At 34.2% G+C, this 15,526-nt stretch overlaps 1 protein-coding gene across 1 annotated transcript in view; it reads left to right on the forward strand.

Moving 5' to 3' along the window:
* The window catches only part of HCN1 (hyperpolarization activated cyclic nucleotide gated potassium channel 1), a 327,077-nt gene that overhangs the window by 256,340 nt on the left and 55,211 nt on the right, over positions 1-15,526 (forward strand). Inside the window, 1 exon segment of the mRNA XM_054688488.1 lies at positions 13,244-13,390. Coding sequence (XP_054544463.1) covers positions 13,244-13,390 — 147 coding nt within the window.

Here is a 15,526-nt window from a genome sequence, read left to right on the forward strand (position 1 = left end):
CAACTCCATCCTTGTTGCTAAAAATTGCATCAGTTTATCTTTTTGATTGCTGAGTAATATTCCATTGTGTATATATGCCACATCCAAAAGCACTTTAAATGTCTGTCAGGCCATCCTTATAAACATGATTCATTAATATGTATTACTGATAGGGATGTAGGATAGTGATATCCCCTTTCCTAAAATTATCTGACTCCTTTTATTCTATCTATGACTTTCAGAGCATTTGTTAATTATTTATAATATTAAATGCCACCTTTCTATGTGACTCTTTGGGGGGATTTTTTCCCACTAAATTTTAGTGTATAGTTACAACCTAGTTTGTTATGGCATCACTCATTAATAGTAGCACCCAATCACACAGCTGCCTGACTTCCAGCAATCTCAAATAGGTCAGTCACAAAGCCAAAAATAATTATGCTAAAACACGGGAGTCTGAGGGATCTAGGAGTCAACATCTAGATATAAAAAATGTCTGTATTTCTAGGCTTCTCAACTACATAGAATCTCTTTAACTGGTTTTACCAAACCCCATTACTTTTGTTCTAGGTTACTTTGATCAGTTGGTCTGACAACTAAGGCTGTAAAGAAATCACTAGTTTGCAGGTGATTCTGCACAAAACAGACCCCTAAGTATTTGGACAGTTAAAATGAATCTGATCACAAAGAAAGGAGTTAGAGAAATACCAGCAACAGTAGGCAAAGACTATTTAGTGGAAAGCCAACAGTACTTACAACACAGCAGCTTCTGGGATGAGAAGAAGCACTGAGATGAGAGGGTGAAACACAAGCACTAAAAAAAGTAATACAGAAATATGGAAAAAATCAAGCAGTAATTACTGTACTATGTATAGTATAGGAAGTGTTCATAATGATTACTATGAATCATCAAGAAAAGTTTAAATTATGTTCAATTTCCTCTACTCTGGTCATGAAGTAAAAGGTTTGAGACTGATTTAGAATCATAGAATTCTACAACTGAGTTATAAGTAGAGACCTTCCATCCTTGAGATCTCTGGGAGAAACAAAGGAAAATCTACGTGTTCCCTTTTTAGTTAAAGTTTTACAATGTTTATAGAAATGCTTTAATTTTGTATACTTCAATTTAAACTTCAATTTAAACTCTTATTTCACAAAAGTCCTTGTTTGTGTCATTGCAGAAAATTATGGCTAAGTAAGGAAACCGCATTTTTTAGCACAGCCCTATACCATGTTGCAATTATGCTGAAATTTCATTTCTGTAATTTCTATTATACCATTTTATTAGATGAAGAAACAGAAGATCTAGAGTCAAGTTCAATGCCATGTGATCCAAAAACAACAGAGCTGAAACTTGAATCTTGCTCCAAAGGGAGAGTCCGTCCCAACATATGCTGTCTTCCTCTTTAAAAAAAAATCCTAAAGGAAGACATGGATATTAGCATTATATTTATACCACGGAAACACATCTCTTCCTCAAATTTTACAAGATAAATTTAAAAGTCATTTTTAAAATGAACACATTTGTTTTATTACTAATCATTAAATGTGTAAAGTTTCAACTTTTGAATAATAGAAATCAGATTCCTAAAATTGAGAAAGTGTGTATGTTGAAATTCTAGAGTCTTCAAGTGAACTCCTATTTCTAAAATTTATTCAAATTATAAAATATCCCTTTTGGGTAAGTTGTCACTCCATTTCCCTTTATTTCATTTCATACTGTATACACATGAAACTATGTATATTTAGCATTTTTATGTGTTTTGTATTTATTTAAAAGAACCATTCTGCAATCAAGAGAACATTTTTCTAGTATCTACTATATCACTAACAATATCTGGTTCGACAGAGCTATAGAAAAAGTACTAGGAAAAAAATAAGAAGTCCTAAGAATGCCAAACTACATAGTAATTACATATTGCATAGACTACATAAGAAGGTAATGAATGGTAAATATTAGTCTGTTTTAGTGAACAATATTTAGACTTATAAACACCTTCAACTAGCAAAAAAATTTATGTGGGTTCTACTACTAAAACATTTGATTTATATTTTCATTTACTTCTAACCTAGTTATCTCTCTTCCTTCAAAAATTTCATGCTGAAGTTCAGAGGAGATGAGAAATAATTTGTATATCAACCATCTGCCTAATTTGAATTATAATTGTGGAGATATGCTCAGTGTTTTGTGAAGCACTTAAAACATCTGCTTTAGTATAGAAAATGTGCTGTAATATTTTTAAGGCAGGCTATTGGGAATCTGAAAGACCCAAGCTTTTCATTGAATACCCCTTTTTTATAGAAATTTGTGATACCAAGTTTATTTTCAAAGGCTTTATTCTTGTATGTTGTTTTTATTTGAAGATATTAAAGAAATATATTTGTTATTAATCAAATGTATGAAAGTTGTTTCATATAAAGCTATGTCTACTTGAGGGACAAAGATATCTTTTGCTTCTCACATTCTAATATTTTAATACATCCCATTATCAGTGAAGGTAAGATGCCATGTTACATTTTTAAAGAATATATGACTCGCATGTCATTTTATTTTTTTCCCAAATAAAACATAACTGTTGTCTGAAATCCATCCAAAGAAAATAAGGTTCTAGTCAGGCACTGAGTCCTCTAGCATGGTCTATTTTATTGCTGTCATTGTGGTTGTTGTTATAAACTCGAAAACCTCACTTAACAAAACAAGAGCTAAAATTATCCTTTCCTAGAGGTTTTCCTATGTAAGTCTTAGCTCAGCTTGAGCTATAATTAAATTTCATCACACTCATAATCTGGAATGATCAATTAAGTCAATGATTTTCACACTTCTTTGCAAAGTACAAATGAATGCAGAGAGAATGAAATGCATACAGCAGAATGTTTTGGAGTATATATAAAAGTCACTAGTCTCAATATGAAAACTTACTTGAAAGTTCAAATTTTGGACTATTTTCTACAATTTGATATTTTAATATATGTCTTTAAATTTCTCATCAGTGATAACTTATACTGCAGAATGATTTGATATATTTATTCCTTCTTCTCTCTGATATTCTTACACTCACCTCTGTATTTCCAGTCTTAAGAATACTGGTCAGATTGGAACTGGAACTCAGTGTAAAAGAGCATAAAGATAGGAGAGGAAACAGGGGGCTAGGCTGCATATGGACTTGTAGGTCATTGAAAAATTTTAGTTTTCACTGTAAGATTGAAATAGTTGGGAGGTTTGAAACAAAGGTCATGGGCAGATTATATATTTTAGAAGAATAGTGCTGGTTGAACATAAATTATGAGGCATCAAAATGAAAGCTGAGGGTCCAGTTAGAAAGATGATGATGTGTTGAGCCAAGTGTGTAGGTATAGAAATGGCTAGATGAATATATTTCAAAAGCAAAGATTCAGTATTACTGTGCATGCAGAAATAATAAAATATCTTCTGATAGCTGTAACAACTAGATGAATCTAGGAAACATCAAGGTAAATGAAAAAAGAAGACAGATTTAAAAGATTACCCACTGCATTATTCCATTTATGTAATAATCATAGTCACCATAGTTTTTGAGCTCATAAAATTTGGATCATTTTCTTTTAAAAATTCCGTAACTGGCTTTCTGAAAGTATCTCCTTTTCCTTGGTGGTATTGCACATGGTCTTTATGATGCTGATTTGCTAGCAAACTCAAAGCAGTAACAGTAGACATTAATAAATCACTGACATCTCAAACTACAATCATTCAATTTATATTACATATTTATACTTATATTTAAGGAATATATGTTTCTGTATGTTATGTGTTTGCATGTGTATGTGTGTGTGTGTATGTTTTCCTTTCCAAACGACCACCAATACTCTTTTTTTTTTTTTTTTTCAAGACTGGACCATACTTAAACAAGACCTCCATGCTTTTTTTTTATTCTGCAGTGCTATTCTTATTTCTTCTAATAATTTCTAACTCGGGGTATAATGTTATAATACAACTTTCCCATTGTATTAACACAGGTATTTAAATTTTTCCATGATGAGACTGACAGTTGATCATACTTGGATCTGAAACATGGATTTTTGACTAGTTGTGTTGAATATATGTGTGTGTAGCTTCATTGCATTTTAATACCCTATCATATCAGATTTGACAAGTACTGTAATAACATCCATTTTAATCTTGTCTTATACAATTAAAGAAAATTATGCTTTTAATTTGCTCATAAAGAGTGATATCTTTGTTAGAACTTTTCACTTTTGGAAAATAAATTAATGCAAATAGAGCATAAATTTTAAGTGCTATAAAAGCTCCTTTCTTCATCAGATACATTGTTTCTCCATGATAATTTGCTGGTGAGTCATTAATTCATCGCTTTCTTTATTCTCCAAATGATATTTACTCTTAGTAATTGTTGTATATCTTCAGATTCTCAGTTCCTTTAAATTTGGAAAACCGTGGACAGTAAAATCAAAATAGCTACCTTAAAAACATACTAGAGACTGTCAAAAGTAAATCAAACTATTACTAATGCTAAAAAAATATTGTCCAAAAACAATTAAAGAGAACATCATGTTTTTTAGAGCAACGTCCTCACTTTCAAACTATTAATCCTTTCAATATACTTATACAGGGTTTAAATAATAATTTTTAACCATCACCAAAAGCTTAAAAAAATTGGTTGAGGATGTAGAGAAAGAGTATTGGTAACACACTATTAGAAATGCTCAACTTTTTATTGCAGATAGTGAATGTATCTTCCCAATGGAGTTCCAACATAACTAAACTTAAATTTTTTTTTTTTAAGATTTTTATACAAGAATTGGGGTACAGGCCAGAGATGCAGGGGGTGAGGGGATTCACCAGAGACAGAGCAGGTAACAAAACAGGCAGACAGACCAAAGTACACTGCTGAGGGGAGCAGCGGGCGAAACAGGAGCGGTCTGGCTTTGTACCACCATGTGGGTTTCTCCCTGGCCGGCCGGGAATTGAGCTCATGATGCAATGGCTGCGGATTGCTTCATACATTGCATCTTAACCCCTGCGCCACCAAGGAAGCTCCAACATAACTAAACTTAAATCTTTTCATTGAAAAATTACACACACCATGCAGCATAGCACCCACAAGAGATGCCCCAATGTGTCAACAATCCATGCACCTAATTTTTAAAAAAATTATACCATTTTAGTCACTTTACACTAACCATTTATGCACCATGGAACCAAGCTGGTACTCTAGTTATTTATTAATCTAACCCTATTTATTAATCTAAAAGCTGAAGTTGTGGATAGTTTGTAAGATTTAACCTTGGCATAAAATATTATCCCTAGATTTATGACGAGTGGGTGTCATTCTTTAGGAAACACTTTGTTCTACACTATCTAATTTCTTAAATTAAATGCAAAGTCATTTATGTTAAAAGTTAGTGAACTAAATGATGAATCCTTTCACTATTTCAAATAAAGCATATTATTCTCTCTGAAAAGACAAAAGATTATGTGTTTTATGACAATAAATAGGTGTTTTATTTTTCTGCCATTCAAATTTTAAAGTGAGAACAAAAGAGTTTAAATGTTTCTTTGATTTTATCAAAGACAAATATCATTTTGCTAGTACTACAAAAAAAAAAAAAACAAAAAAAAAACCTTCGAATTTGGCTCCCAGTCAAGATTAAACAATATAATTCCAAACACTAAACGAATATTTTAGAACATGTAGCCAATCAGTTCAGCAAATATTGAACACCTACTACATGTGTATCAGAGAATAGAGATACAATGATAAGAAAACACCTCAAGATGCATATGGTCTAGTACAGAATAATCCTCCCCTTAATGGACCTTATGGTCTGCCAGAAAATAGGGAAAAATCAATAAGCAGTTGTGACAGTTGGAAAATAACTAGAGTACCAGCTTGGTTCCATTGTGCATAAATGGCTCATCCAATTTAATCTAAAGCCTTATTACTGTGAATTTCTGACTAATAGCATAAAACTTAATTTGAGACATTGTTAGAAATGGCAGGTATTGGTTCTAACTCAACATTCTGAATGTGAATCTACATGTTAACAAGATCCCTATGTTATTTGAATGTATATTAAGTTTTGCCCAGGTATTAGGAGGAAATGCTCAGAGAATGTGACATTAAAAGTAGACTTCCCCTTCTAGTATCTGGGAACAAAGAGTCACACATTTTGGAAACAGAGATGAAGGTTCTCTAAGCTAGATTTATAACTACAGTCACTGGTTCATTAGAGAAGGTGTGGCAGGTAAGGGCGATTATTTCAGTTTTGGCTATGTTGGATTTGATGTGCTCTTAAGACATGTTTTAAAAGTAAATGCTCAAGGGAACACAGACATATAAGTCTGGAAATCAGAAGTTAGTTCTCTGCTGGAGCCACTGATGTGGAGAATGATGGTATATTAATAGTAACTGAAGTCATTCAAGTAGGAAGGATGACTCAAGGAAAATTTAGAGGTGAAAGGCAATCAAAAAAGACTTGGGCATAGTCTTGGAAACACCACCATATAAAGATAAGTCAACAAATAAGGCTGCAAAGAACAGCCAGAGAATAAAGAGAAAACCAGAAGAATATATATAGACTGTCCTCCACTTATGATGGCTCAACTTATAATTTTTAAACTTTATTATGGTGTGAAAGCAATATGCATGCAATAGAAACTGTACTTGGATTTTTAAAAATATATATATATATATTTTATATCAACTTGGATTTTTTAAATCTTTTCTTGGGTTAGCACTATGCAGTATACACTCTCACTATGCTGGCCAACTACGTTGAGCCACAACTCCCAGTGAGCTACATCCACATTCGAGTAAACTGATACTCTATAGCGTACTGTGTTGCCAGCATTTTAAGCATTGTTTGTATGTTTCTGCATCTCATCATGTCTGCAATAGGCCAATCTGTGTCTCCAACTTCTAATGAGAATAGAAAAGCAATTACTGCCCATCTGTAGGCTAACGTCATTGCTCTGAGCATGGTTAAGGTAGGCTAGGCTAAATTATGATGTTTGGTCCGTTAGGTCTATTGAATGAACTTTTTACTCCCTATACTTTCAACTTACGAATTTATCAGGATGTAGCTCCATTGTAAATTTAGGATCAGACAAGTTATAAGATGTTTCTGGGAGGAAGGAATCAGTAATAATACTGTTTTAGCCTGGGCTTTCTTGCTAGAGCCTCAGAAAAGGATTTGAGTGTAGGTAACTTATTGGGAGTATTGCTAAGAAGTGAAATGGGGAAATAGTAAGGCTGGGAGAAAGGGAAAGCCAATGAAGTGTGTTTTATTGAGTTATTTTCATTTTAATAAAATGAGGTTGACTTCATTTGAATCACACACTCTGAGGAACTGTGTAAAATGCACCTCAGTATTGTGTCTCTGAAGAATGACAGACTGTGGTATTAATCTAGATAGAATTAAGTCTCTCCGTAGTTGAAAACTGCTTTGGCAAGCATCACCTAAACCTCTCTTCATCTCCATACTCACGGTCAACTCTAGTTTGAGCTGTGAAAGTTTTCTAAGCTACTGAGGAAACCCTAAAATAGAAACTCTGAGATGGACTGGCTACCATAGGTATAATTGGGGTTAGAGGAGGTCCAACTTGCAAGGATAGAGAGGTTCCAGTGGGCAGCCTCAATGGGGTTTGCTACTAGCAATGATCAATTCTGTTCGTATACCAAAGAAAATCTTTGTACTTAAATAAGTATGGTGATCATTGGGAAATCATGGAAATTTGAGTATTAGTAGTGTGATAGAAGAAATGGAAGCTATAATTCAATGTTTAAAGTTTTAATGAGAGGTAGACAGTGATATCATGAGTGTAAGCCATTCATTGAAATTGAGCGAGAAAGGGAAGGAGAAAAATTGTGTGGTAGATAGAGGGTTACTTGTGTTCAGTTTAGAGGAATTTTTTGAAAACAGGAATATCATGTAGTGAAGCAGAGCACAGCTATAGATCCTGATTGTTTAGGTTCTAATCCTGGCTTCAGCACTAATTAACTGTGTGATTTTATGCAAGTTATTTAAAGCTTCTGTGCATCTGAAAAGTGATAACAATGGTAGCAATATCATAAGGTTGTTATGAGGATTGAGTAAATTGTTTCATTGAGTACCTAGAAAATTTGTAATATCCAAGAGTTACATATTTGTCCCGACCTGCGGGATTCGTAGGCACGAAAAGAGAAGGGCTGAGGATTGAAATGAGGGGCTTGAGACAACTTGACGCTAGCGTTTGCTTCTTTATTTTTCCTTTACCTTTCTTTACTTTTCCCTGTCTTTCTACCTTCCCTGACCTTCTCTCTGCTCCTCTCACGGTAACCTCTCGCAATAATAATCTCCTGACCTTCTCGTGGTTCTCTTCTTATATCCTGGTAGCTCCTCCCATCGTACCTCCCATTCTCATTTGATTAATAGGAAACACCTGTGGTTTCTCAGCAGGCAAAACGGTAAAGCGAAAACTAATTAATGGCACGTGTGTTGCGCAACACGGCGCATGCTCCAGGCGGCTCCGGGCAATATTACAACTACTACTATTGCAGTTCTTGTTACCATCATAATAATCATCATTGTTTTAGCTGGAGATATGTTTTAATTGAAGAATTAAAAACTGTTTGACTGGAACCAATGTATGCAGAAAGTTGAAGAGATAAGATAGAAACAATAATAAATAGGGTGATGTTTCTGAGGAGGATTGAGAACAAGTTATGCAAACACAGTTTGAAAGATTAACTTTAAATGAGAGAAGAGATACTTTTACCAATGTTACAAGATTAAAGAGAGGAGAAAAATAGGTATCTTTCCAAACAAGTTAAAAGATGCTCAAGTGTGTAACTTTTACTTCTCTTTGGGATTTTAAGTAAGGTCATCATCATCTGTGAGTGAACAAACTGTAGGAGGAGGGGAAGGAAATAAGATGGTTAGACAGCATAGAATACTTTCATTCATCTTATGGAAAAATGAAAACGATTAAATTACCAGAGCAATCTGTACTCTGTACTCTTGTTAAATGAAGGATCATAATAATTTTCCTACACACACACACACACACACACACACACACACACACGCACACTCCAATTTAAAAAAAAAAAAACTGCAGTAACAAAGATCAGTCATTTAGAGCAGGAAATCACTCAAAAGGATTTTTAAAATACACAAGCACACATTTTAACTCTATTATAATGATAATGACTGTTTGAATTTCTAACAATCATGTATTCCTTAGACTTTGTTTTATAATTACTAAAAAGTAAACTTCCCAAAGGATGTTTTATGCAAATAATTTACTTTGTAATTAAGCATTTTTTTCCTAATTGGCTAAACACACCCTCTTGTCATTGTTATTATTTTTTTTCACTTACTTGCTTAGTTAAATCTTAAATAGTATCACATTAACTTTGTGAAAACTTTTTGAAATCTGGCTACTTGCAAACCAAAATATTATAAGAAAGAAAAGGAAGCTTGAACGAAGGAAGGTAAGAAGAAGGAGGAAGGAAGAGAAGTAGAGAGAGAAAGGAAGAAAAATATAGTATAAATAATTTCTAAGATATTTGAAAATCGATTTTATATTTAAATTTTTGAAAGTATGATCTGAGTGGATAGTGTTAGCTCCCATAAACAAGAGGAAAAGTAAGTGTTTATATTGGAAGAGATCATGCTGGATGAGGACATAGTAATTTTTAACTGATTTTTCAGTAAGGATTTTAATAGCATCTAAAATGTTTCAAATTTGATAGTTTTCCATTAAAAGTAGATACTTAACTATTCTTAAAAAACAACTGAATGATTCACCCTCTTAGAGAAATAATCCACATGTAACTTTAGGGGGTATCTGCATTTCCTGTACAATTTGCATTTGCTTGTTTTTTTCAATTTAATTTACTGGTAGTTGATTTAGGTAAGTTAGGGGAGTTTTTTATTATATTACTTATTGTTTCAGGTCTATGCTGGTTAAAAAAAAAATTTACAAAACCAGGAATCCATTTTTGCTAAATGAAAAGTTTTTCCTCAGTAACAATGAATTGAAGATTATTCTGTATTAATAGTAGAGCTCTTGAAAGTGCTTAAATCCTGCTGCAAATATTTTAGAAATAATACTTGATAGGATCATTAACATAAAACCTAGCATTTTATACACAAAAATGGATTCATTTATTTTCAGTGTAACATCAAATAGAAATCATGGTTACCATATAAATAAATGGAAATGCTAAATATATCTCTGGTAAAAAATAAGATGAATTGATCATAAATCTAATGACTAATTTAAACATTAAACAAACAGTAATACAATTGATAATTGATTATTGGTTTTTGAAAATAAGCACTTTTAAACACTGTATTCTGCTTTCAAATTATAATTTCCCCTTTTTGTCTTTTTTTCTCCTCATTTGACATATCCTTCCTTGGTGATCCCTTAGTCACCATGTGTCTATTTTCTCCTGAGTGCCTGACCTACATATGTATAAGCATTAGGATGTGCCATGGGCATCTTAAACTCAACTTGTCAAAAATTGAATATCTTTTCTTACCCCTACTTTCACTCTAATATGCTTCAAATAGCATATTTTACTCAAATATGCTATTCACTCTAAAATAGCATAGTTTAACACCTTCCTACTGTAGGTTAGTAACTGAAGTCTAAAGGGATTAAATAATTAGTGTAAGGAAAAATAATTAAACTCAAACAACCCTGACTTTTTATAAAAATACAATAATTTTATATGTAACACTTGTAATCAGCTAATCAAGGATCAGTTTTTCAATTCTGGAGACAGATACAGAGCAGATTACTCTGTAAATATTTGCATGTAGGCATCGGTTTTTCGAAAATGAATAAAATACTACGTTTTAATATTGCTTCCAATACACATGAGATACGTACCAATGAGCAGAGAATCTAGAATTCAATATGCTGGCTAGATTTAACTTTACCACCCCAAGCAGTGTTTGAGATAAACAAGCAGAGATTGCTTAACATATACTGGTCCCAAAGAAAGTTGAATCCTGTATTTTATCAGAACTAAAATTTTTTCCACCAATGGAAAAAGTGTCCAAACTATGGCAGTTCTGTTCCCTGAAGTTGTCTTAGTGCTTTTCCAGGTTCAGATATTTGACAAGACTCACCAGACTCCACAGACTATATTCGTATGAGGCTTTTCTTTAAAATCAAAGGTATAGGGCAACAGAGAAAGACAATACAGACCAGCATCAGAGGTGTGAATGTCTTTCCCCAACATGAGCTCCCCGTAGGCACAAACTCTGGGCACCTAGAACAAACTATATCTATGGCCTGTACACCTTAATTTATACAAGGAGTTTGGATGAGGAAGAGCTTACTGACTAAACTCTCAGTGTCTCAATAAGCTGTCAAGCTAGATCAGTCAAAAGAGGTAGGCCAGTTGCAAATTATTAGTGCAAAAGTTAAGACCATCTTGGGGATCTCCAGTGGAGTTTCAGACACTAAACCAGTATATCAACTATTCTGCACTTTTGAAAAATCTCTTTTTTTTTTTTTGACCAAAAGTAAAAATCAGGTACACAACTGGCTCTAGAAGTAAAGATACAGCTTTTTCAGTTCAGCTGCAAATCAGCTTTATTCTAACAGGGGTCTTACAGTGGAGACCACTGAAACTTTCACTATGGGTGAGCTTCATGAGGGACCAAGTCGACTAAACTCCCGGCCACTACAAGTGGGCTACCAACTTTGGTTGGCAAACAGATTCTGAGCTCATCCATTCAAGTCCATACCAGAGACCACGTAGACGCAACGATAGTGACACCATTAGTGCCTAAAATCAAAATGCCTACGTCATAACCAAGTTGCTTTAGATATAGATACACATATTTGCAGACTTTAAATAATGGAAGGACAATCTGGTGACCAAATAAAGGAAGTCCTAAGACAAAGTTTTTTTGAGGATATTATTCTTTAAAAGGGAGCACCCACAATAATATGAATGCTATAGGTTAGCAAAATCTGTGTGAAAAATTGAATACATACATAAAACGGGGTTGCTGTTATCAATTTTGTTTGTGTTATCAATTACCAATAAAAATTAAAATTATGAACGAGGACTCATGAGACCAACATTTTCTAGTCAGAAGTCTGTTGTCAGGAAAAGTTTTAAGGAAAATTTCCCATAGACAATACCTCAAAAGTGTTTTGCTTAAGTATAGACTCTTATTATAGCATCTTTATCCAGTTTTATTACCTACTTTATACTTTGTACTCAATTTTATCATTTTATTTCTGTTTAGCTTTTTTCAGAGTGTGGTCTCATGATCACTTATATTAAAAAAATAGAGTGGGTACTTCTCAAACCTAAACATTTGTATGAGTCATGTAGGGAATTTTTTTATGATGTCAGTACTGGTTTCATAATCTCCAGTAAGGTCTGAAATTCTCTTCTAATAAGCTGTTAGTTAATATCCACACTCCTGTGTTCCTGTTGATTAGCATAATATTACTTTTTTTAAAAAAAAATCTATGTGTATATGAGCATGCCTGAGAATAGTTAAGGGTAGATTCATCAAAGGAATCAATCTCTGAAGTCCATAAATCTGCATTCCCAAAAGGCAAGCCCACCCCAAGTTTTATAAGCACTCAAGTTTGATAATGACTTGGTTAAATGAACTTAAATGTCTAAGTTAACTTTCACTTATAAAATTATGTGAATTCTGCCTCACCCTGATATTCTCCTAAATCCTAAATATGCAGGCTGCCATGTTCTCTTTATATTACTTGAGTGTCTATAAGCTGTGTTAATTGAATGTCTGTAAATTGTGAATAGCTACCAAGCTCTCTGCCACTATTTTCAAAAATCATTTAGGTCTGATCTTTTACTGTAAGGTTTAAGATAACACCTTTTGTACTACTAAAGTTAACATATTCTTCCTCCAAATGAAAAGGCAAAAAGCAACTTCAATCTTATTTTATACTTTAACCAAAAAAAAAGGAATAGCACATTTTTTTTCATGCCACTTCACTTTTTTTTTTTGAGCTACACCTTAAATCTACTATGAATTCACCCCTCTCCACAACATATCAGACCTTCATAGGATATGTTTGCCTTAATTAATTCCCCATATAATATGTGACTCAGATTAAATGCATTATAACCTTGTACATTAATTCCTGCCCCTGAAAGGTTGGATTTCCTTTTTGGTTACTGAGTTTTCAAATGTGATTGAATATAGCGCAATAAAGTAATATGATGATTTCTCACCCAGTCTAACAATGCTTCCTAATTTCCTTTCCTCACAGTATAAGCAAGTGGAACAATACATGTCATTCCATAAGTTACCAGCCGATATGCGTCAGAAGATTCATGATTATTATGAACACAGATACCAAGGCAAAATCTTTGATGAGGAAAATATTCTCAGTGAACTCAATGATCCTCTGAGAGAGGTAAGATTTATAGTCCTCCGTCTCCATGGTACATGAACATTGTTTATTCTCTCTTTTCATGGGAAATCCTCAAGCACCAGTTATGCATCTATAAAAGAAAAATCAGAACTAAATATTAAGACACCATTTTTGCCCTTATTTTCTCCTGCGTTCTTCCATCTGTAGGCTTTGCATTGCTTTTCAAAAAATATTGCAAAATGGTTCATCGCACTGTGATTTTCAAAATGGTTTTATTTTGTATCCCTAATTATCAAAATTCATTCTAATGGCTTCTATGTCTGTATTTTATCAATTATTCACTGTGGTTTCATGCATACTGATTTATTTCTCTTTTTGACTTCTACTCTCTTACCATCTTTATTTTCTCTGTTCATCTCCTGTATTCTGACCTCATACAGATCTGATTGGGTGCAATTCATGTCCTATTACTCCATTAAAACACTTTGCAATATCAATAACTACCTCTTTGCCTTGCATCTTCTTTCCATCTCTCCCCAGAAGTCTTTGCTCTGCCTACCAGAATATTCAGTTAACCTCTAGACCAAAAGAACATTCTCTTAATTGTTCATATTTCTTATACTGCTCTGCTTTTTCTCCAATATTTACAAGAAACCTTCTCAAAGGATTACTATAATATAATATACTATAATTGCTATAATCATTGCACTGTGGCTGATCTCCGTTTCTTTACTGAAATTGTTTTTTTACCATTATCAATGCCCTATTAACCATCAAATCCTTCATCTCTGACCATTGATGGTACTTTTCAAATCTTTAACTAAACACACATCCAGGATCTCATTTTTTGGCTTCTTTAACACTGAATAATAACTGAGGTATTAGCTTTTCTTTCTGCCCTTTTTTTTTTAAAGATTTATTTATTTATTTATACAAGTACTGGGTACAGTCAGAAGCGCAGGTGGGTGAGAGAATTCACCAGAGGCAGAGCGGGGAACAGAACAGAGCAGGGAGACTGATGAAGTACACTGCTGAGCGGAGCAGCAGGCGGCAGGAGAGGTCTGCGTGCCATGTGTGACCCTCGCTGGTGGCCAAGGATAGAACTGGCGCTGCAGAGGCTGCGGGCAGCTTCGCAACCCAGCACTCAACCACTGCGCCCCCGGGGAGGCCCTCTTTCTGCCCTTCTGAATTTATTCTTATATTTATTTCACCTCACATCAATAAAATTTGAATTCCAATTTGTTGCCATTAGCTCTAGTGCCTGTAAAGTTACATCATATCTCCTGGCCCTATATCATATAAAATACACACACACACACACATATGTACATATATTTGTTATCTTCCATCACTAAACCACTTATACTTTGTAGGACTGTAAATATTTTAGTCATTCTCTCAAGTCATTTGGAACATAAAGCTTTGGGCCCCTTTTGAATTTTTCTCTCCTGTGCACATCCAGTCCTTCATCAAACACCATCAGTATTCTGTAGTAATAAATCTCACCCCTGTGCCCTTGTGTGTTCCACAGTGTCATCACCTTCACGTCATTCTTCTCACCCAACCTTTGTGCACTGTCCCTTAGTTTTGTCTGCAAGCCTTTGATCTGTCTTCTCTTACTACCATTTAAAACATCACTGCCAGGGCCTCCCTAGTAGCTCAAGGGGTTAAGCACTGCACTGTGAAGCAATCTGCAGTCTCTGCAGCACAAGTACAATCCACGGCCGGCCAGGGAGCAACCCACATGGCGCAGCAGACCACTCTGCCTCGCCCGCTGCTCCCCTCAGCAGTGTATTTCAGTCAGTCTACCTGTTCTGTTCCCTGCTCTGTGGAACTCCTCTCTGGTGACTCCTCTCACTCCCTCCCCCACAATCTCCGGTCTGTACCCCAGCTCATGTATACATAAATAAGTAAATAAATCTTCAAAAAATAAATAAATAAATGAAACATCACTGCCAGATTAATCTATTTTTATGTTTATAAGCTGGCCATATCTGTCTCTGAAACTTTTAGTCTTTACATTACATATTAAATCAAAGAAAGTCTCATAGGTTCCTATTCCAGTCATTCTGTGCTCTGACCTCAGCTAAATTCCAGCTTTTCTTTTTCCCATTGTTCTACATGTTCCAAATTGGCCTGCAGCCAATAGTGCAACTTGCTGTTTTGCAAAAATCAATT

Source organism: Talpa occidentalis, unplaced genomic scaffold (assembly GCF_014898055.3).
Source record: "Talpa occidentalis isolate TD23 unplaced genomic scaffold, MPIMG_talOcc4v2.1 talOcc4.6, whole genome shotgun sequence".
NCBI classification, from domain to species: domain Eukaryota; kingdom Metazoa; phylum Chordata; class Mammalia; order Eulipotyphla; family Talpidae; genus Talpa; species Talpa occidentalis.